General features: G+C 38.8%; 1 protein-coding gene across 1 annotated transcript in view; it reads right to left on the bottom strand.

The window, feature by feature from the left end:
• The window catches only part of MRPS27 (mitochondrial ribosomal protein S27), a 280,865-nt gene that overhangs the window by 250,310 nt on the left and 7,276 nt on the right, over positions 1–23,279 (bottom strand). Inside the window, exon 2 of the mRNA XM_053701439.1 lies at positions 21,712–21,789. Within this exon, the coding sequence (XP_053557414.1) occupies positions 21,712–21,789 (78 nt within the window). The remainder of the gene's footprint in view (positions 1–21,711; positions 21,790–23,279) is intronic.

Here is a 23,279-nt window from a genome sequence, read left to right as displayed (position 1 = left end):
AAATAAGAAACTTAAAGGGCCACTAAACCCAAAATCTTTCTTTCATGATTCAGATAGAACATACAAATTTAAACAACATTACAATTTACTTCTATTATTTCTTTTGCTTCATTTTTTAGATATCCTTATTTGAAGAAAAAGCAATGCACATGGGTGAGCCAATCACATGAGGCTCCTATGTGCAGCAACCAATCAGCAGCTACTGAGCATATCTAGATATGCTTTTCAGCAAATATTATCAAGAGAATAAAACAAATTAGATAATAGAAGTAAATTAGAAAGATGTTTAAAAATGCATTATCTTTCTAAATCATGAAAGAAAAAATGTGGGTATCATGGCCCTTTAACCCCTTAACGACCGACGACGTATGCCATACGTCCTCAGAAAAAAAGCACTTAACGACCGAGGACGTATGGCATACGTCGTCGGTTTAACAGAGCACTGGAAGCGATCGAAATCGCTTCCAGCTGCTCTAACAGTATTACAGGCTTGCCTTGAGGTCTAGGCATCCTGCAATACTGTTCCCGAGTGCCGGGACCGGATTGATCACTCCCCCACGAGTGATCACTTCCGGTTTCGCTCCACGTGGAGCCCGGCAGTGTTTCAGAGCATCGGAAGCGATCGGACACGCTTCCGATGCTCTGCTTGTGTGCTAAGTGCCTCGGTGGGTCGAGGCACTTAGTTACTTGTAAAATAAAATTAAAAAAGAAAAAAAAAAAAAAAAAAAAAAACGATTAAAATAAAAAAAGCCCTAAATAGCCCCCCCCCCTCCCCCTTCACTAGGCATCCAAGATGGCGATGCCCAGTGCATCATGGGGCCTCTGGGGGTGTCCCTAGCCTGCATCATCATAGGGGCAAGCTAGGGTCACCCAATCTGAGCCTCCCACCCTAAAAAAAAAAATAATAAAATACCCCATTTGTCTGATCATGTCAATATTTGTAAATATTGACTATGATCAGTGTGGATCTCCCTCCCTCTCCTCACTTGCCATTTTGTTGGAGAGAGACCTGTATTTAGCAGAGAGAGAGATTTATTTCTTTTATTTGTTAAAAAATATAGAACCAAAGGCTCTTTTCAGAGCCATTAACCCCTAGCTTGCCAGTGATCACTATATATCACTGGCAGTAGCATAGGTGCACTTTTTTTTGCTGCATTTTGCTGTCTGTGCATTTTTTTAGGGGTTAATTTTGTTGTTGTAATTTTTTAAAAACCCAAAGGCTCTTTTCAGAAACATTTAGTTAATTTAATTTAATTTTCAGAGCCATTAACCCCTAGCTTGCCAGTGATCACTATATATCACTGGCAGTAGCATAGGTGCACTTTTTTTTGCTGCATTTTGCTGTCTGTGCATTTTTTTAGGGGTTAATTTTGTTGTTGTAATTTTTTTAAAAACCCAAAGGCTCTTTTCAGAAACATTTAGTTAATTTAATTTAATTTTCAGAGCCATTAACCCCTAGCTTGCCAGTGATTGCTATAAATCACTGGCAGTAGCATAGCTGTACTTTTTTGCTAGTTAATTTAGTTAATTAATTTACTTAATTTAATTTAATTTTCAGAGCCATTAACCCCTAGCTTGCCAGTGATCGCTATAAATCACTGGCAGTTGCATAGCTGTACTTTTTTGCTGTCTGTGCATTTTTTTAGGGGTTAATTTTGTTGTTGTAATTTTTTAAAAACCCAAAGGCTCTTTTCAGAAACATTTAGTTAATTTAATTTAATTTTCAGAGCCATTAACCCCTAGCTTGCCAGTGATCGCTATAAATCACTGGCAGTAGCATAGCTGTACTTTTTTGCTAGTTAATTTAGTTAATTAATTTAGTTAATTTAATTTTCAGAGCCATTAACCCCTAGCTTGCCAGTGATCGCTATAAATCACTGGCAGTTGCATAGCTGTACTTTTTTGCTGTCTGTGCATTTTTTTAGGGGTTAATTTTGTTGTTGTAATTTTATAAAAACCCAAAGGCTCTTTTCAGAAACATTTAGTTAATTTAATTTAATTTTCAGAGCCATTAACCACTAGCTTGCCAGTGATCGCTATAAATCACTGGCAGTAGCATAGCTGTACTTTTTTGCTAGTTAATTTAGTTAATTAATTTAGTTAATTTAATTTTTTTTAGTAATTGTTTTCTGTGACAGATACAAAAATGTCACAGAAAAGACATAGTGCTGAGGAGGCGTATGCCATCCTTGCGTCAGAGTCAGATGCCTCTATTTCAGACTCAGACCCCAATTTTGACCCTGCCATGTGCTCAGATACATCACTAGATGCAGTCTCAACTGATAGTGATGTATCTGTGGCTGCTAGCCCCCCTGCCAGAAGGAGGCGTGTTGCTGCCATTGCTGCTGAAGAGTGGGTAACCCCTCATCTCCAGAGGCCAGATATCCCACCCTTCAAAGCAAATGCTGGCATAAATATAGATGTGGCAGGTTTTAGCCCCCAGCAGTTTCTGGAAGTGTTTCTGGGCGATGATATATTGGGGAACATTGTCGCCCAAACTAATTTATATGCCCATCAGTTCCGTGCTGCAAAGCCTGGAACATATTTGGCAAAGCAGCAATGGGCCCCCATCAATGTGCCAGAATTCAAAAAATTCTGGGCATTGACTATGCTGATGGGCATCATAAAGAAACCCTCCATTCGCTCCTACTGGAGTAGTAGCCCCATCTGCTCTACCCCCATTTTCTCCCAGACTATGTCGAGGAAGAGGTATGAAATGATTCTGCATTTCATGCACTTCAGCGACAACAGCCTGTGCCCCCCTAGGGAGCATCCCCAATTTGACAGGCTGTATAAAATCCGCCCCCTGATAACCCACTTTTCTGCCAGGTTTGCAGAGGCTTATACACCTGGAAGGAATATATGCGTTGATGAATCCCTAATGAAGTATAAGGGAAGGCTGGGATTCAAGCAGTATATTCCTTCCAAACGCTCCAGATATGGGGTAAAGGTGTATAAGCTCTGTGACAGCGAGACTGGGTATACTCAGGCCTTCCGGGTGTATGAGGGAAAGGATAGCCACCTTGACCCTCCAGGTTGCCCAGAACATATGGGAACCACTGGCAAGATTGTCTGGGACCTGATATTACCCCTAATGAACAAAGGGTATCACTTGTACTTAGACAATTTTTATACAAGTGTCCTTTTGTTCAAGCTACTGTATTGCTTTGATACAGTAGCTTGCGGTACAATTAAAAAGAACCGCGCAGGTTTCCCAGGACAACTTGTACGCACCCGGCTACGAAGGGGGGAGACCTCAGCTCTGCGCCAAGAGGAGCTGTTGGCACTTAAGTACAGAGACAAGAAGGATGTATACCTTCTTACCACCATCCACACAGAGAGGACGGTGGCGGTTTCTGTACGTGGCAGAGCTGAGATCATAAGGAAGCCAGTGTGCATCAAGTCTTATAACCGGCATATGGGTGGGGTTGATCTGGCTGATCAGCTGCTGCAGCCCTACCTAATTATGCGGAAGACAAGGGCCTGGTACAAAAAGGTTGCAATTTATCTAATGCAGATTGCAACCCACAACGCTTTTTTGTTGTTCAAAAAAGCAAACCCCAGAGTTAAAAAAACTTTTTTACAGTTTCAGCTCCAGATTATTACTGGGATTTTGTACCATGATGCACCTGCTCCCCGAGCGGTGATGGGAGAGAGCAGAGTTGGGGCTACTCATTTTATTTTTAAAATCCCCCCTACTGCTGCAAAGCAGAAACCACAAAAAAAAATGCAGAGTCTGTACCAAGAGGGGGAAGAGAAGGGACACCATATATCACTGTCCTGATTGCCCTGGACAGCCTGCACTCTGCATTGGGGACTGCTTCAAGCGGTACCATACAATGGTCAATTTTTAAAAAAATAAATACATTTGGTGTTATATATATATATATATATATATATATATATATATATATATATATATATATATATATATATATATATTTTTTTTTTTTGGTTATGTTTACTGTTAGATGGGTTTTTGTTTTTTTTACTTTTACTGTGCCAGATTTTTACATTTCACTACTCTATTTTTTTCTAAAATTGGGCCTGTTATTTTTTTTTTAACCAAAATCCCTGTCAAACCTATGCATGGGGGACATAGGTGTTCTCAGGGTGCCTTGCAAAAAACAACCTGAAGTATGTTTTTGTAATAACTTACAACAGTCTCTCCTAAATCATAGTCAAAAAGCAATATGTCTGTAAAAATGAAAATTGAAAAATTACCACCATACACTTTCTCCAATTTTTTGGGCTAAAACGGTTGCTTCAAAGGCATCAAAGCACACCATATACAATACCTTGGGGTGTCAACATTTAAAAAATATACACTTTCATGGCAATAAATAAAAGTGGGGTATGCGATAGGCCACAAACTAAAGATAGGCCTATCAGAAGAAATACTCTCATTGTTAATAACTAAAATCACAAGTCATAAATTTGTAACATAACCTTCCCAAAATCCTGGCAAACCTATGCATGGGGGGCATAGGTGTACTCAGGGTGCCTTGCAGAAAACAACCTGAAGTATTCTTTTGCAATAACTTACAACAGTCTCTCCTAAATCATAGTCAAAAAGCAATGTGTCTGTAAAAATGAAAATTGAAAAATAACCACCATACACTTTCTCCAATTTTTTGGGCTAAAACGGTTGCTTCAAAGGCATCAAAGCACACCATATACAATACCTTGGGGTGTCAACTTTTCAAATATATGCACATTCATGGAAAACAAATAAATTGGGGTATGTTAAAAGACCCCCCAAAAAGACGATAGGCAAAGAAAATGTTAAATGTGAAAAAAAATCAAAAACGCATGTCAGACATTTGGCATTGCACCCCCCAAACAAGCCACCAAACCTATGCATAGGTGGTATCACTGAACTCAGGAGATGTTGGTGACCACATATTGGTGTCTTCTTTGGTAGTAACACATAACAGGAGCTGTGAATCCATGTCTAAAGTACAATGTATGTGAACAATAACACAAAAATATGAATGCCCAATAGTTTGACAAAGACTAGTGGTTAAATTAGTGCATGGAAAGTGTTAAAATACCTGCATTTGAAATACCCTAGGAAGTCTACTTTTCAAAAATATATGGTTTGATTGAGGTAAATTACATTGGCCGGCTTCAGAAATGTCTTAAATAGGAAATGGGTGCATGGGATGTGAAAATTCAAAGTGGAAAAAATGGAATGGGCTTCCTAAAAATAAGGCCTTTTAGCCCCCAGAGAACCCAACACACCTATACATGGGTGGTATCACTGTACTCAGGAGAGGTTGTTGAACACATATTGAGGTGTTTTTTTGGCAGTAACACATAACAAGAACTGAAAATCCATGCCTAAAGTACAATGTGTGTGAAAAATAACACAAAAAAATGACTACCCAAAGGTTTGACAAAGACTAGTGGTTGAATTAGTGCATGGAAAGTGTTAAAATACCAGCATTTGAAATACCCTAGGGTGTCTACTTTTCAAAAATATATGGTTTGATGGGGGTAAACTCCATTGGCCAGCTTCAGAAATGTCCCAAATAGGACATGGGTGCATGATGACCAATGTGAAAATTCCAAGTTGAAAAACTGGAATGCGCTACCTAAAAATAAGGCCATTTAGCCCCCAGAGAACCCGACACACCTATACATAGATGGTATCACTGTACTCAGGAGATGTTGTTGAACACATATTGAGGTGTTTTTTGGCAGTAACACATAACAGGAACTGAAAATCCATTCCTAAAGTACAATGTGTGTGAAAAATAACACAAAAAAATGACTACACAAAAGTTTGACAAAGACTAGTGGTTGAATTAGTGCATGGAAAGTGTTAAAATACCAGCATTTGAAATACCCTAGGGTGTCTACTTTTCAAAAATATATGGTTTGATGGGGGTAAATTCCATTGGCCAGCTTCAGAAATGTCCCAAATAGGACATGGGTGCATGATGACCGATGTGAAAATTCCAAGTTGAAAAACTGGAATGCACTACCTAAAAATAAGGCCATTTAGCCCCCAGAGAACCCGACACACCTATACATAGGTGGTATCACTGTACTTGGGAGATGTTGTTGAACACATATTGAGGTGGTTTTTGGCAGTAACACATAACAGGAACTGAAAATACATGCCTAAAGTACAATGTGTGTGAAAAATAACACAAAAAAATGACTACCCAAAGGTTTGACAAAGACTAGTGGTTGAATTAGTGCATGGAAAGTGTTAAAATACCAGCATTTGAAATACCCTAGGGTGTCTACTTTTCAAAAATATATGGTTTGATGGGGGTAAACTCCATTGGCCAGCTTCAGAAATGTCCCAAATAGGACATGGGTGCATGATGACCAATGTGAAAATTCCAAGTTGAAAAACTGGAATGTGCTACCTAAAAATAAGGCCATTTAGCCCCCAGAGAACCCGACACACCTATACATGGGTGGTATCACTGTACCCAGGAGATGCTACTGAAGACATATTAGGGTGTTATTCGGCAGTAACCCTTACCATTTTATCAGTAAATGTATTCTTAAATTGCTATTTGTCAAAAAATCAAATTATTTTTTTTCCCCCCCAAACTTTGGCATAGATTGGTGGTAAAATGGTTGCATGAAAAAAGTCAAAATACCCCAAGTTTAATACCTTAGGTTGTCTTCTTTTAAAAAATATATACATTTGAAGGGTTATTCAGGGATTCCTGACAGATATTGGTGTTACAATGTAACTATCGCCAATTTTGAAAAACATGGTTTTGAAATAGCAAAGTGCTACTTGTACTTATTGCCCTATAACTTGCAAAAAAAGCAAAGAACATGTAAACATTGGGTATTTCTAAACTCAGGACAAAATTTAGAAACTGTTTAGCATTGGTATTTTATGGTGGTTGTAGATGTGTTAGAGATTTTGGGGCTCAAAGTTAGAAAAAGTGTCTTTTTTTTCATTTTTTCCTAATATTTTTTAAAAATTTTTATAGTAAATTATAAGATATGATGAAAATAATGGTATCTTTAGAAAGTCCATTTAATGGCGAGAAAAACGGTATATAATATGTGTGGGTACAGTAAATGAGTAAGAGGAAAATAACAGTTAAACACAAACATCGCAGAAATGCAAAAATAGCCTTGGTCCCAGATGGTCAACGAATTGAAAAGTGGCCTGGTCACTAAGGGGTTAACCCCTTAAGGACAATGCCATTTTTTAATGTCTTTCCCTTAAGGACCATGCCTATTTTTACATTTCTGCGGTGTTTGTGTTTAGCTGCAATTTTCCTCTTACTCATTTACTGTACTCACACATATTATATACCGTTTTTCTCGCCACTAAATGGACTTTCTAAAGATACCATTATTTTCATCATATCTTATAATTTACCATAAATTTTTTTTATAAAATATGATGAAAAAATGGAAAAAAAAAAAAAAAAAAACACACACACTTTTTCTAACTTTGACCCCCAAAATCTGTTACACATCTACAACCTCCAAAAAACACCCATGCTAAATAGTTTCTAAATTTTGTCCTGAGTTTAGAAATACCCAATGTTTACATGTTCTTTGCAAGTTATAGGGCACTAAATAAAAGTAGCACTTTGCTATTTCCAAACCATTTTTTTTTTCAAAATTAGCGAGTTACATTGGAACACATATCTGTCAGGAATCCCTGAATATACCTTGACATGTATATATTTTTTTTTTAGAAGACATTTGATCTAGGCCCATTTTGGTATATTTCATGCCACCATTTCACCGCCAAATGCAATCAAATAAAAAAAAAAAATGTTCACTTTTTCACAAACTTTTTCACAAATATTAGGTTTCTCACTGAAATTATTTACAAACAACTTGTGCAATTATGGCACAAATGGTTGTAAATGCTTCTCTGGGATCCCCTTTTTTCAGAAATAGCAGACATATATGGCTTTGGCGTTGCTTTTTGGTAATTAGAAGGCTGCTAAATGCCGCTGCGCACCACATTTGTATTAGGCCCAGCAGTGAAGGGGTTAATTAGGTAGCTTGTAGGGTTAATTTTAGCTTTAGGGTAGTGTAGTAGACAACCCAAAGTATTGATCTAGGCCCATTTTGATATATTTCATGCCACCATTTCACGGCCAAATGCGATCAAATAAAAAAAATCGTTAACTTTTTCACTTACTTTGGGCTTCTCACTGAAATTATTTACAAACAGCTTGTGCAATTATGGCACAAATGGTTGTAAATGCTGCTCTGGGATCCCCTTTGTTCAGAAATAGCAGACATATGGCTTTGGCATTGCTTTTTGGTAATAAGAAGGCCGCTAAATACCGCTGCGCACCAAATTTGTATTATGCCTAGCAGTGACAGTGGTTAATTAGGTAGCTTGTAGGGTTAATTTTAGCTTTAGTGTAGAGATCAGCCTCCCACCTGACACATCCCACCCCCTGATCCCTCCCAAATAGCTCTCTTCCCTCCCCCACCCCACAATTGTCCCCGCCATCTTAAGTACTGGCAGAAAGTCTGCCAGTACTAAAATAAGTATTTTATTTATTTATTTTTAATTATTAAAAAAAAACAAAAAACACCATTCTGCTTTGCAGGATCCCCCCTTAGCACCAACCTCCCTGATCCCCCCAAAGAGCTCTCTAACCCTCCCCCCACTAACTATTAGCCACCATTTTGGGTACTGGCAGCTGTCTGCCAGTACCCAATTTGCAATAAAATATTTATTTATTTTTAGCCCAACTTTTTCTGTAGTGTTGTTGCCCCCCTCCATACCCTACCCCATCCCCCTCCCAGATCACCCCCAGATAACCCCTCCTCTGCACCCACCACCCTCTCCCCGCAAAACATTTTCCCCCAGCAATTGGTCTCTGGCTAGATTGCGGGTGTGCGCACCCACCCCTCACCTCCAGCGCGCGCTCCTGCGCGCACCCGGCATCAACCACAGCCGGAAGGAAGTAGTTACCTAGTGATGGGCCGCCCACCCACCTCCCTACAATGGCTCCCACCCACCAACGATTGGCACCATCACTGGCCGATGCAGAGAGGGCCACAGAGTGGCTCTCTCTGCATCGGTGTGCCTAAAAAGGTATTGCAGTGATGCCTCAATATCGAGGCATCACTGCAATACCTTGAAAGCGGCTGGAAGCGATCAGGATTGCTTCCAGCCGCTTGAAACCCTTAACGACATACAGGGTACGTCGCTGGTCTTTAAAGACCAGATTGTGTAAGACGTACCCTGTACGACATGCATCGTTAAGGGGTTAAAAGTAACAGTCTAGTCAAAATTAAACATTCATGGTTCGGATAGGGCATGCAATGTTAAACAACTTTCCAATTTATTTTTATCATCACATTCGCTTTGTTCTCTTTGTATTCTTAGTTGAAAGCTAAACCTAAGTAGGCTCATATGCTAATTTCTAAGTCTTTGAAGGCTGCCTCTTATCTCATTGCATTTTCACAGTTAGACACTGCTAGATAATGTGTGCCACATGGAGTTATTTATGAGTCAGCGCTAATTGGCAAAAATGCATGGCTGTCAAAAGAACTGAGATAAGGGGCAGAGGCTTAGATACTAGGTTTTCACAGAGGTAAATTCATATAACATTGTTGTTTATTAAAAACTGGGGAATGGGTAATAAAGGGATTATCTTTTTAACCTCTTAAGGACATATGACGGAATTTTTCCGTCATAAAACAATTGAGCAAACTGAAAGCTGTGTCCTTAAAGGGTTAAACAATAAAAATGTTGGTGTAGACTGTCCATTTAATTGGGGCCCCATAAAGTACCCTCCTAACTTTCACAACCAACAGGTAACGATCCCTCTACCTCTACATCACCTAATAGGAAGGCTGCCCATGTTTAACCCCCTAAACAAATAGCGGACCACACTGTCTGCCTTTTCGAGGAGTCAAGAATTCAAAAGGTAAGGAAAAGGGTTTTATTTCTGAATACATGGGATTTCTTTTTAAAATGTATTTTTTTTTTTTTTTTAAACACTTGGGCCTTAGGATTTTAGGGTGCAGTAAGGAATTACTTTGGGGGTATTTTTTTAAGCGAGTTATTATTTGAGAGGTGAAAATTTTAAAAATGGGTAAACTATTTAAAGGGGTGTTTTGTAGAGGTTCGGGGTAAGGATTTTTTTTTTTGCATTATTTAAAAGTTGCAATATTACATTTATTTTTAACATTCTGAGTGTATTTTATATGTAGACTTAAAGTGAAAGTAAACTTAGCTCTTCAGCTCTGCAGATTTACATAAATCCTTAAAAAACAACAGCACTTTCATTCATGATATTTTTTAATTGTGTACATAAATACCCTTTTCGCCGCATTTAACCGCATATTTTTGGCATCTTCAATTCAGCCCGTTGCAGATGAGTCAGTTTATTTCCTGGTCACGTTTTTTGCAGTTACCAATTGACTTTCTGGCCGATCGGCGGCCAGAAAGCTACGTCACAGCCTGCTCGCATCGAATGCGCAGAGTCCAATATAAGCACGGTGATGTCAGTCGCGCGTTCACAATTTGCGCATGCGCATTCCTGACGATCATTTGCTGCCAAGATTTTCAGCGTCCTAGCCAAACAGTTTGACGCATGCGCGTTTTCAATAGGGGATGAGAAAGTTCGCATGCGCATTTGTACGCCGATCGCCGATTAGCGCATGCGCAATAGATCACAAAATCGTGAACGAGCTTTCAAGCCTACGTGTAGAGCGGGTGGGACCGCTCTATACGTAATGAATACAAAATCCAGGAAGAGGAGGGTGGGAGGAGTAAAGCCAAGAACGGTAGGGAAATAAATAATAGAAATATAAACAATTAGATTGAAGTAAACGGAAAAAAAAACCATGTGAAAATGTTATATTTCACCTATAGATTATTATGATATATTGCAATGAGGAATAATTTACTTTCACTTTAAGATACTCCTATATTGCTTTCTAACCTTGTGAATTTAAGCATTGTTGACATCATTTTATACTTTTATTAAATATGAAGGTTGCTAAACCCTAACCTATTAACCCCTTCCCGCCTGAACTTATTTGTCTACATCAGAACAAAGTTCCAATGTAAACAAATAAGTAAAAATTGAAATCATGCAATTGTTTGTGCGATCATGTGATTTCAATGATGGGATTGGGTCAGATAGGAGTGCCTATGACGCTAGGCACGCCCTACAGTCCGCAATCCCATTTAGAAAGCAGCAGAGGATGCAGGATAGCCAAGCGGCTAGGAAGTTCCATGCCGCCCTAAGGGTGCTAAAGCTCAGTGCAATTAGGATGGCGGAAAGTGATTAAGTTACTGTGGCGTGTCAGTATAAACAGGTGATGAAACAAAAAAAAGAATTTTCACAAGAACAGGATTTATGTAATTTACAAAGTTACAATTTTAAAAGTTTAGTTTTTTACATAGGAAAATTTGAGTACAAAATTGCATTAGATGAGTGAACCAGTGACCTCTCTCCTCTGACTCGTAAACTATAGTGAGATATATACCAGGCAGGAACAGTTAAAGGGATATAAAACCACAACATAAATAAAAGTTTCCAATTTGCTTTGTCCCCATTGTATTCTTTGTTACAGATACCTAGGTATGTGCCTGGAGCACTAGGTGAGAGGAAATAGTGTTCTTGCAAAACTGCTTTATATAGTGCTCTAGACATGTGCACACTCCTAAGCTTATGTCAATGGAAAAAAAATAATAAAAGTAAATGGGAAAAAAAAAAAAAGTGTGTAAAATTGCATTCTCAAAAATTTAGGTTTTCATGTTCCTTTAAAAACTTTGCAATGTTCTGATATTTATAAATGTTCGTTTAAGGGATATGAAATCCACATTTTTTCTTTCATGATTCAGATAGAGCATGCAATTTTAAGCAAATATTGCCACCAATCAGACGCTAACCAGGATTCTGAACCAAAAATTGGGCTGGCTCCTAAGCTTACATCCCTACTTTTTCAAATAAAGATACCAAGAGAACAAAGAAAAATTGATAACAGAAGAAAATTAGAAAGTTGCTTGAAAATTGCATGCTCTTTGTGAACCATGAAAGAAAATATTAGGGATTCATATCCCTTTAATTAATTGAATAATCTGTGCGACAAACATTGAAAATTGACATTAATATTAGCTTAAATATTATTTTGTTATATTGCAAGTTCATTTTTTTTTCTGTAAGCTCCAAAAAGGTTTTAATGCATCACCGCTGGACAAGAATAAAAGGGTCTGCTTCAGGATGACAGTCTGATAATCTGAATCACTATAAACATCTCTTGCTAAAAGCAAAACTTTGGAAATCAGACTGTATACTGCAAAAAAAACAAAATTTATGCTTACCTGATAAGTTTCTTTCTTTCTTGACACCGAGTCCACGGAATCAGCAATTACTGTTGGGAATATCACTCCTGGCCAGCAGGAGGAGGCAAAGAGCACCACAGCAAAGCTGTTAAGTATCACCTCCCTTCCAACAACCCCCAGTCATTCAACCGAAGGAAAAGGAGAGAAAGGAAATAACAAGGTGCAGAGGTGCCTGAGGTTTAAATAAAACACATAAGCATACATTTTGTTTTCTTTCTTAAGACACAGTGGCCTAGATTTAGAGTTCGGCGGTAGCCGTCAAAACCAGCGTTAGAGGCTCCTAACGCTGGTTTTGGGCGCCCGCTGGTATTTGGAGTCAGTGATTAAAGGGTCTAACGCTCACTTTTCAGCCGCGACTTTTCCATACCGCAGATCCCCCTACGCCATTTGCGTAGCCTATCTTTTCAATGGGATCTTTCTAACGCTGGTATTTAGAGTCGTTTCTGCAGTGAGCGTTAGAGCTCTAACGACAAGATTCCAGCCGCCTGAAAATAGCAGGAGTTAAGAGCTTTCTGGCTAACGCCGGTTTATAAAGCTCTTAACTACTGTACCCTAAAGTACACTAACACCCATAAACTACCTATGTACCCCTAAACCGAGGTCCCCCCACATCGCCGCCACTCGATTAAAATTTTTAACCCCTAATCTGCCGACCGCCACCTACGTTATACTTATGTACCCCTAATCTGCTGCCCCTAACACCGTCGACCCCTGTATTATATCTATTAACCCCTAACTTGCCCCCCACAACGTCGCCGCAAGCTACTTAAAATAATTAACCCCTAATCTTCCGACCGCAAATCGCCGCCACCTACGTTATCCCTATGTACCCCTAATCTGCTACCCCTAACATCGCCGACCCCTATGTTATATTTATTAACCCCTAATCTGCCCCCCACAACGTCGCCGACACCTACCTACACTTATTAACCCCTAATCTGCCGAGCGGACCTGAGCGCTACTATAATAAAGTTATTAACCCCTAATCCGCCTCACTAACCCTATCATAAATAGTATTAACCCCTAATCTGCCCTCCCTAACATCGCCGACACCTACCTTCAATTATTAACCCCTAATCTGCCGACCGGAGCTCACCGCTATTCTAATAAATGTATTAACCCCTAAAGCTAAGTCTAACCCTAACACTAACACCCCCCTAAGTTAAATATAATTTTTATCTAACGAAATAAATTAACTCTTATTAAATAAATAATTCCTATTTAAAGCTAAATACTTACCTGTAAAATACATCCTAATATAGCTACAATATAAATTATAATTATATTATAGCTATTTTAGGATTAATATTTATTTTACAGGCAACTTTGTAATTATTTTAACCAGGTACAATAGCTATTAAATAGTTAAGAACTATTTAATAGTTACCTAGTTAAAATAATTACAAATTTACCTGTAAAATAAATCCTAACCTAAGATATAATTAAACCTAACACTACCCTATCAATAAAATAATTAAATAAACTACCTACAATTACCTACAATTAACCTAACACTACACTATCAATACATTAATTAAACACAATTGCTACAAATAAATAAAATTAAATAAACTATCTAAAGTACAAAAAATAAAAAAGAACTAAGTTACAGAAAATAATAAAATATTTACAAACATAAGAAAAATATTACAACAATTTTAAACTAATTACACCTACTCTAAGCCCCCTAATAAAATAACAAAGCCCCCCAAAATAAAAAATTCCCTACCCTATTCTAAAATACAAATATTACAAGCTCTTTTACCTTACCAGCCCTGAACAGGGCCCTTTGCGGGGCATGCCCCAAGAATTTCAGCTCTTTTGCCTGTAAAAAAAAACATACTATACCCCCCCCCCAACATTACAACCCACCACCCACATACCCCTAATCTAACCCAAACCCCCCTTAAATAAACCTAACACTACCCCCCTGATGATCTTCCTACCTTGTCTTCACCATGCCAGGTTCACCGATCCGTCCTGGCTCCAAGATCTTCATCCAAGCCAAGCGGGGGCTAGACATCCACTGAAGAAGTCCAGAAGAGGGTCCAAAGTCTTCCTCCTATCCGGCAAGAAGAGGACATCCGGACCGGCAAACATCTTCTCCAAGCGGCATCTTCTATCTTCTTCCATCCGATGACGACCGGCTCCATCTTGAAGACCTCCAGCGCGGATCCATCCTCTTCTTCCGACGACTAGACGACGAATGACGGTTCCTTTAAGGGACGTCATCCAAGATGGCGTCCCTCGAATTCCGATTGGCTGATAGGATTCTATCAGCCAATCGGAATTAAGGTAGGAATTTTCTGATTGGCTGATGGAATCAGCCAATCAGAATCAAGTTCAATCCGATTGGCTGATCCAATCAGCCAATCAGATTGAGCTCGCATTCTATTGGCTGATCGGAACAGCCAATAGAATGCGAGCTCAATCTGATTGGCTGATTGGATCAGCCAATCGGATTGAACTATATTCTGATTGGCTGATTCCATCAGCCAATCAGAAAATTCCTACCTTAATTCCGATTGGCTGATAGAATCCTATCAGCCAATCGGAATTCGAGGGACGCCATCTTGGATGACGTCCCTTAAAGGAACCGTCATTCGTCGTCTAGTCGTCGGAAGAAGAGGATGGATCCGCGCTGGAGGTCTTCAAGATGGAGCCGGTCGTCATCGGATGGAAGAAGATAGAAGATGCCGCTTGGAGAAGATGTTTGCCGGTCCGGATGTCCTCTTCTTGCCGGATAGGAGGAAGACTTTGGACCCTCTTCTGGACTTCTTCAGTGGATGTCTAGCCCCCGCTTGGCTTGGATGAAGATCTTGGAGCCAGGACGGATCGGTGAACCTGGCATGGTGAAGACAAGGTAGGAAGATCATCAGGGGGGTAGTGTTAGGTTTATTTAAGGGGGGTTTGGGTTAGATTAGGGGTATGTGGGTGGTGGGTTGTAATGTTGGGGGGGGGGTATAGTATGTTTTTTTTTACAGGCAAAAGAGCTGAAATTCTTGGGGCATGCCCCGCAAAGGGCCCTGTTCAGGGCTGGTAAGGTAAAAGAGCTTGTAATATTTGTATTTTAGAATAGGGTAGGGAATTTTTTATTTTGGGGGGCTTTGTTATTTTATTAGGGGGCTTAGAGTAGGTGTAATTAGTTTAAAATTGTTGTAATATTTTTCTTATGTTTGTAAATATTTTATTATTTTCTGTAACTTAGTTCTTTTTTATTTTTTGTACTTTAGATAGTTTATTTAATTGTATTTATTTGTAGCAATTGTGTTTAATTAATTTATTGATAGTGTATTGTTAGGTTAATTGTAGGTAATTGTAGGTAGTTTATTTAATTATTTTATTGATAGGGTAGTGTTAGGTTTAATTATATCTTAGGTTAGGATTTATTTTACAGGTAAATTTGTAATTATTTTAACTAGGTAACTATTAAATAGTTCTTAACTATTTAATAGCTATTGTACCTGGTTAAAATAATTACAAAGTTGCCTGTAAAATATATATTAATCCTAAAATAGGTATAATATAATTATAATTTATATTGTAGCTATATTAGGATTTATTTTACAGGTAAGTATTTAGCTTTAAATAGGAATTATTTATTTAATAAGAGTTAATTTATTTCGTTAGATAAAAATTATATTTAACTTAGGGGGGTGTTAGTGTTAGGGTTAGACTTAGCTTTAGGGGTTAATACATTTATTAGAATAGCGGTGAGCTCCGGTCGGAAGATTAGGGGTTAATAATTGAAGGTAGGTGTCGGCGATGTTAGGGAGGGCAGATTAGGGGTTAATACTATTTATGATAGGGTTAGTGAGGCGGATTAGGGGTTAATAACTTTATTATAGTAGCGCTCAGGTCCGCTCGGCAGATTAGGGGTTAATAAGTGTAGGTAGGTGTCGGCGACGTTGTGGGGGGCAGATTAGGGGTTAATAAATATAACATAGGGGTCGGCGATGTTAGGGCAGCAGATTAGGGGTACATAGGGATAACGTAGGTGGCGGCGGTTTACGGAGCGGCAGATTAGGGGTTAAAAGTGTAATGCAGGGGTCAGCGATAGCGGGGGCGGCAGATTAGGGGTTAATAAGTGTAAGGTTAGGGGTGTTTAGACTCGGGGTACATGTTAGAGTGTTAGGTGCAGACTTAGGAGGTGTTTCCCCATAGGAAACAATGGGGCTGCGTTAGGAGCTGAACGCTGCTTTTTTGCAGGTGTTAGGTTTTTTTTCAGCTCAAACAGCCCCATTGTTTCCTATGGGAGAATCGTGCACGAGCACGTTTTTGATGCCGGCCGCGTCCGTAAGCAACTCTGGTATCGAGAGTTGCATTTGCGGTAAAAATGCTCTACGCTCCTTTTTTGGAGCCTAACGCAGCATTTGTTTGAACTCTCGATACCAGAGTTAAATTTATGGTGCGGCCAGAAAAAAACCCGCGGAGCGTTAACAGCCCTTTTACCGCCGAACTCTAAATCTAGCCGAGTGAGTCCACGGAATCAGCAATTACTGTTGGGAATCAATACACAAGCTAGTGGACACAGGTGATTAGGGAGGGACAAGACAGGTAACCTAAACAGAAGGCACCAACTGCTTGAAGAATCCTTCTCCCAAAAAACCTCAGCCGAGGCAAAATAATCCAATTTGCAAAATATTGATAGGAAATGCAGAAGAAGATCAATTTGCAGTCTTGCAAATCTATTCCACAGAAGCTTCATTGGTGAAAGCCCAAGAAGGGAGACAGCCCTGGTGGAATGAGCTGTAATTCTCTCAGGAGATTGCCCCAGCAGTCTCCTAAGCAAAACCAATTATACTTCTCAACCAGAAGAAAGGAGAAGTAACAGAAGCTTTCTGACCCTTACGATTTCCAGAGAAACAAACAAAAAGGGCAGAAGACTGATGAAAATCCTTAGTCACCTGTAAATAAAATTGTAAAAGCCTGTAAAACCACCAAGTTGTGCAACAAACATTCTTCAGAAAAAAACTACAACAAACAGAAGGAACAACAAATTTCCTGATTAAAATTGCTGCTTCTCAACCAGGTGTGCTAGCCACTAAGCTCTGCCAGAATAGAAGAATTTTCAGCCGGAACGGAATACAATAACCAAACCTCTCGTTGGCAAGACCGTGAAGTTAGCCACTAGGTCACAGTTGCCTGACTTTTCTGTCCAAAAAACAGCCTTATCGGTATGAAAAATAAGATAAGGCGAATTACCCTGCAAAGCTGAGAGTTCAGACACTCTCCAAGCAGAAGAGATATCAATAAGAAACAAAACCTTCCAAGATAACAACTTAATATTTATGGAATGCAATGGCACAAATAGAGCTTGCTGTGAAACTTAAAGGGACACTGAACCCAAATTTTTTCTTTCATGATTCAGATAGAGCATGCACTTTTAAACAACTTTCTAATTTACTTCTATTATCAATTATTCTTCCTTCTCTTGCTATATTTATTTGAAAAAGAAGACATCTAAGCTAAGGAGCCAGCAAATGTTTGGTTTCAGAACCATGGACAGCACTGATTTATTGGTGCTGTCCAATCAGCAAGGACAACCCAGGCTGTTCACCAAAAATGGGCCGGCATCTAAACTTACATTCTTGCTTTTCAAATAAACATACCAAGAGAATGAAGAAAAATTGATAATAGGAGTAAATTAGAAAGTTGCTTAAAATTGCATGCTCTATCTGAATCACAAAAGAAAAAATTTGGGTACAGTGTCCCTTTAAGAACAAAAGGCTCCCAGGAGGAGGAACAGACAAACACAGGCCTGATTCTGACCAAAAAAAATGCACATCTAGCACCACCGCCAGACGCTTATGCAGCAAGAAAAATTAAATGCAGAAATCTGACCCTTCAGAGAACTGACTGACAAAACTCCAGACCTTCCTGTAGAAAGGCAAAATCCCAAGAATCCTGACCCTACGGATTCACACCATAAGGACATTTACACCATATCTTATGATAAATGTTTCAAAAATACAGGCTACAAGCCAGAAAAATGGTCTCAATGACCGACTCAGAAAATCCACGCTTAAAACAAACTAAGCGTCCAATCTCCAAGCAGTCAGCTTCCGTGAATTTATATTTGGGTGAAGGAAAAGACACTGGATTAGAAGGTCCTTCCTCAGAGGAAATCTCCAAGGAGAGAGAGACGATATCTACACTAAGTCTGCATACCCAATCCTGCAAGACAGCGCCAAAGCTATCACAATTACTGATGCTTTCACCTGCATATCGTGCATATTGTGGGCGTGTCCTAGGGAGAACATGTGCCGGCTAAACACAATACTCAGCACTTAGTAGCGGCTTGATATATACCAGAGGGGATACATAGTATCTGCTCTGGGGGTGATTGCCACAGAAGGGATTTAATACTAGTACAGCGTTTTTAACCTTTTGTAAGTTGTGATATGCACCTTTTTGGCTGGTAGAAAATCTGGCATTTGAAAAACTATGCAGTCAAAATACTAAATAGTTAATATGCTAAGAAAGGTGCTAGTTATTCCCTCACTATAGTGAGATCCAATAATGTTAAATATGATTATACAATTGATTAATATAGAAGGTACACAAAGGATGAATATTATTTAATATACATAACTCACTAGCATTTCACTACCAGTGTGCTGTACTGTATGTACTGAATTTGTATGAACTTGTGTGTGTTGAGTGAATCTGTGTATATTTAACCATAGAGAATCAGCTAGGAATTGGCTGACTTTGTTCAATCAAAGCAGTACGCAGGCAGGAGGTCGCCTTTGAGCGCATAGTGTGTCTACTATCAGATGTGAATAAGATTGAACTGGCATATGTATGAAACTGATATACAGATAGCCGTTTTACTAGCTTCCCTATATTAATATAACTAATGACCCACACTACCTCTATGTCCACACGGCCCTCATGTTTTTAATTGGTAAGACACGTATTTTGTAATAGTGAATTAATGGAGTTTGGAAGTGCACATACCCATCTTTGACAATCCATTTTAGTGTCCTACACACTGTTTTTTGTCCATTTGCATATATGTTAAAGGGACAGTATACTGTAAAATAGTTTTTCCCTTAATGTGTTTACAATTGCTTTTTTTACCAACTGCAGAGTAAAAAATGTATGAAAATTAGCTTTTTAAGGTTTATTTCTGTATATTAAAGCTCTGATTTTGTGTTTTGAAGCCACAGCCTAATAAAATAGGTTGAGCTTGTAGGTATAATCAGATCTCATTACTGTATCACATTGTGCACATATACCTGCTTCTTTATTGTATATCTGTCCTTAAAACAATCACTAATACTTTGAGAGAACAATGGGAAATCAACATTTTATTACCTTATCTCTGCTTTATCACACTGGGAGTGTAATTTCTTCTGCTGGCTGAGTTTACAAAGCTTATCTATAGCTGGGACCTGCGGCCACAAACTTTCAGAATAGGTGGGGATACCACATGCTAAATTAACAATTTCAAATGCCAATATAAGGGTAAAGGAGCTACTTGTAAACAATTTAATACACTCCAGCAGGTAAAGTGGATCATTGGGAACAAATTAAAGGGGAGACATTTTTTGAGTAAACTGTCCCTTTAATAAAGTGTTAATTTTAAACCCATATATATTTGATAAGTTAGTGTTTAATTCAACACTGGGCTTAAATGCCACAAACCCTCTACAGTTCCCTAACCTTCCGACCTTTAAATAAGTCCCAGACTGCTTCCCAGCCCAGTAGGCTGGCGTCTGTGGTCACATCACCCAGGCACGCGCCCTCAGACAGATACTCCTGAAAAACATGGGAGAAAATATCTTGATGATTGATCTAGATCTATATCCTGAGACAGATCCGAAAGATCTCCTTTGTATGGAAAACAGCATTCACTGAAGAGTGAAGGGAGAATCAACTGGATCTAGATTCAAAATCTTAACCCTCTTGTTGCAAGATGGTTAAGCTATCAACTAGACCATTAGAGCTTGATGTTGGCCAGACCGAAGACAGCCGAGAGAAGAAAATCAATAAATCCTTGATTAGCTGACCTCTGATAGAACCTTCTCTTAGATAGAGAGCCTATTAAGGTCCTCCAAAAAAAAAATAAAAAAAAAATCACCCTTGTGAATGGAACAAGGGAACAGTTTTCCAGATTCATTTCCAATTCCCATCTATAGAAAAGTAGACTGGACAAGATCTCTTGAAAGAATGCTCGAAGGAAGGAGAACACCCGAACCATATATAATCCAGAAAGGCACCCTTGCCATACCTCAAGACCCAAAAGTCTCACCTCCTCCTTGCACTAGAGGCAAAGAGAATGACTGGGGTTTGTGGGAAGGGAGATGATACTTAACAGCTTTGCTGTGGTGCTCTTTGCCTCCACCTACTGGCCAGGAGTGATATTTCCAACAGTAATTGACGATTCCGTGGACTCACTGTGTCTTAAGAAAGAAAAAATATGCTTAATAATTTTTAATATGAGAAAATAAGATAGCACAAGAATTGATTGTTCTCATATATGTATTACTATGATTTGAACATTCAAAAGCATGACATTTACAAGAAACACTTGAAGTTAAAGAATATTCATTTTCTGTAAATAATTTAAATTCTCCGAAAATGTTAATTTTAGCTCCTACATATTTGGACAATAATACAGATTCTCTCTCTGCACCAATACCCCCCAATTCTCTTGTGCCCTTTGGAATGTTCACTCTATATGCAACAAGCTTACTTCTATTCCCAATCACTTAACCTGTGAACAGAAACTTGGCTCTCTTCATCTAACACGACTGATGCAGCCTCAGTGTCCTATGGTGGCCTGTACTTCAGTCACACTCACAGAGCAGGAGACAGACAAGGAGGGGGAGCAGGTATTCATCTGTCTCCATACTGTACCTTCCCCTGCTTTCCTTAACCCCCATGCCTTTCTTTCTTAACTTTTGAAGTACATGCTATCCGCATCTTTTCCCCGTAGCTCTCTGTGTTGCTGTTATTGGTTTAAACTGCTTTAAAAACTGCCTTCCTTATTTCCTCTTTTATAACATCCCTTCCCTCACCTTAGGTGACTTCAACATACCCACTGAAAACCCTAACATGCCTGCTGCCTCTACACTATCTTAGCACTTATTTTGGTCTGTTCCAGTAGACATCTCCAATCCACTGTGAAGGCAACTCAATTGACCTGATCTTCAATAATATCTGTGCAATTTCCAAGTTTTCTTACTTCCCCTTTCCTCTCTTTGACCCCCATCTACTAACTTTCTGTCAAACTCTAACTGCAGCATCCGTGTCAGCCCCCAAAAACAACTGCCACCTTACAGGAAATTAAAACATTTAGATTTTGCTTTAAGTTTTAAAACTGGCAACCCATGTGAGACACATACAGTTTTAATCATTATGAAGTATTTACTTACCTAAATTATGGTTTTCTATTTCCCTTTTCTCCCATTTGTCACTACTGGTATATGCCGCAGACAGAATAAATCTTTTTCCTAGGAAAGAAATACCTTGTTAGACATGTCTAAGCATTTTGAACCAGAAAGTTAAAGGGACAGTCATTATTACCTCATGATTTAGATGCTGAGGGGTTAATTTTCTTTAGCCTGTGTGCTAAAAACATTTGTTTTTTCAAGAAGAAATGTGCCAGCACCCCTAATAAATAGTTTCTAAGTTCTAATTGACCAAATGCTATTGCATACCTATTGATGCATCAAGCCAGTAAACATGTCAGACAATAAGCAGTGACACCCCCCAGAGCTGGATAAGGTCATTAAGAGGACACTAGTACGATTTGAGACATGTGTTTAACCATATTTTGACACTAGATGATGAAAATATGACAACCATGTCATATTTGGTACCAAACTAATTCTCATGATGTCACTGGGAAATTGCTTGTATAGGTGTATGCGCTAAATATGCATATCAGAAGTTATAAGATGTTCTATCATTTCAGCCAGGAATTCAGAACTTTATGACCTGCCCTAAAAGAGGGGAGTGGATATTTCAGTCAAAATAGGGGAGTGAATATGTCTGGTCCCTCTGTAAGGAGGTTGGGTTGAGCAATTTGATAACAGAGAAACATGTATCCAAATGTTGTGTTTAACAATTCAAGTTGTTCTTTCTACATGGGAGGCTGTATACTACAGAGTGAGTGACCATCTTTTCCCGACAACCTCCCCTGGCACAGATACCTAAGCTAGGAAAGTATAAGGTTTCTGTTATTTCAAAACTGTTTGCTTGTATATAATTCTATTTGTTAAAATATTTTTATTAATAATGCACTGTGATCTTCAATAATATCTGAAAGAGACTGGTAGCATTAAAACGGATTTTAGATTATTTTTTGCTAAATTGTTTTCTGGGTTTCCATAAGATTTCACATAAAATCGTAAGTGGTGACAGCTTAGAGATATGGGTGGCATTAAAGGGGAGTTTGGGCATTTTTTTCTAATTCTAGGACAGACTAGAGAGTGTTGTTAACCCTTGCACCCACTGAACTAAGTCACAGGCTTGCCTGGAGTGGCTAGACTGACAGATTGGTTAAGGTGGAAAGGGTCTGTTAACCCTTTCTGTGCCAAACAAGTGACTGGCACAGGGTTGGTTAATCCTGGTCGTCACAGACAGTCTAGTCAAAATTAAACTTTCATTAGTCAGATAGGGTATGCCATTTTAATCAACTTTCCAATTTACTTTTATAATCAAATTTTCTTTGTTCTTTGGTATTCTTTGTTGAAAACTAAACCTAGGTAGGCTCATATGCTAATTTCTAGCCTTTGAAAGCCGCCTTTTATTTCAGAGCATTTTGACAGGGTTTTTTTTTTTTTTTTTTTTAACACAGCTAGACCGCACTAGTTTATGTGTGCCATATAGATAACATTTTGCTCACTCCTGTAGCTTTACCTAGCACTCAGCACTGATTGGCTAAAATGCATGTCTGTCAAAATAACTGAAATAAGCGGGCAGTCTACAGAGGCTTAGA

Source organism: Bombina bombina, chromosome 2 (assembly GCF_027579735.1).
Source record: "Bombina bombina isolate aBomBom1 chromosome 2, aBomBom1.pri, whole genome shotgun sequence".
Taxonomy (NCBI): domain Eukaryota; kingdom Metazoa; phylum Chordata; class Amphibia; order Anura; family Bombinatoridae; genus Bombina; species Bombina bombina.
This window is presented reverse-complemented; position numbering and strand designations above follow the sequence as displayed.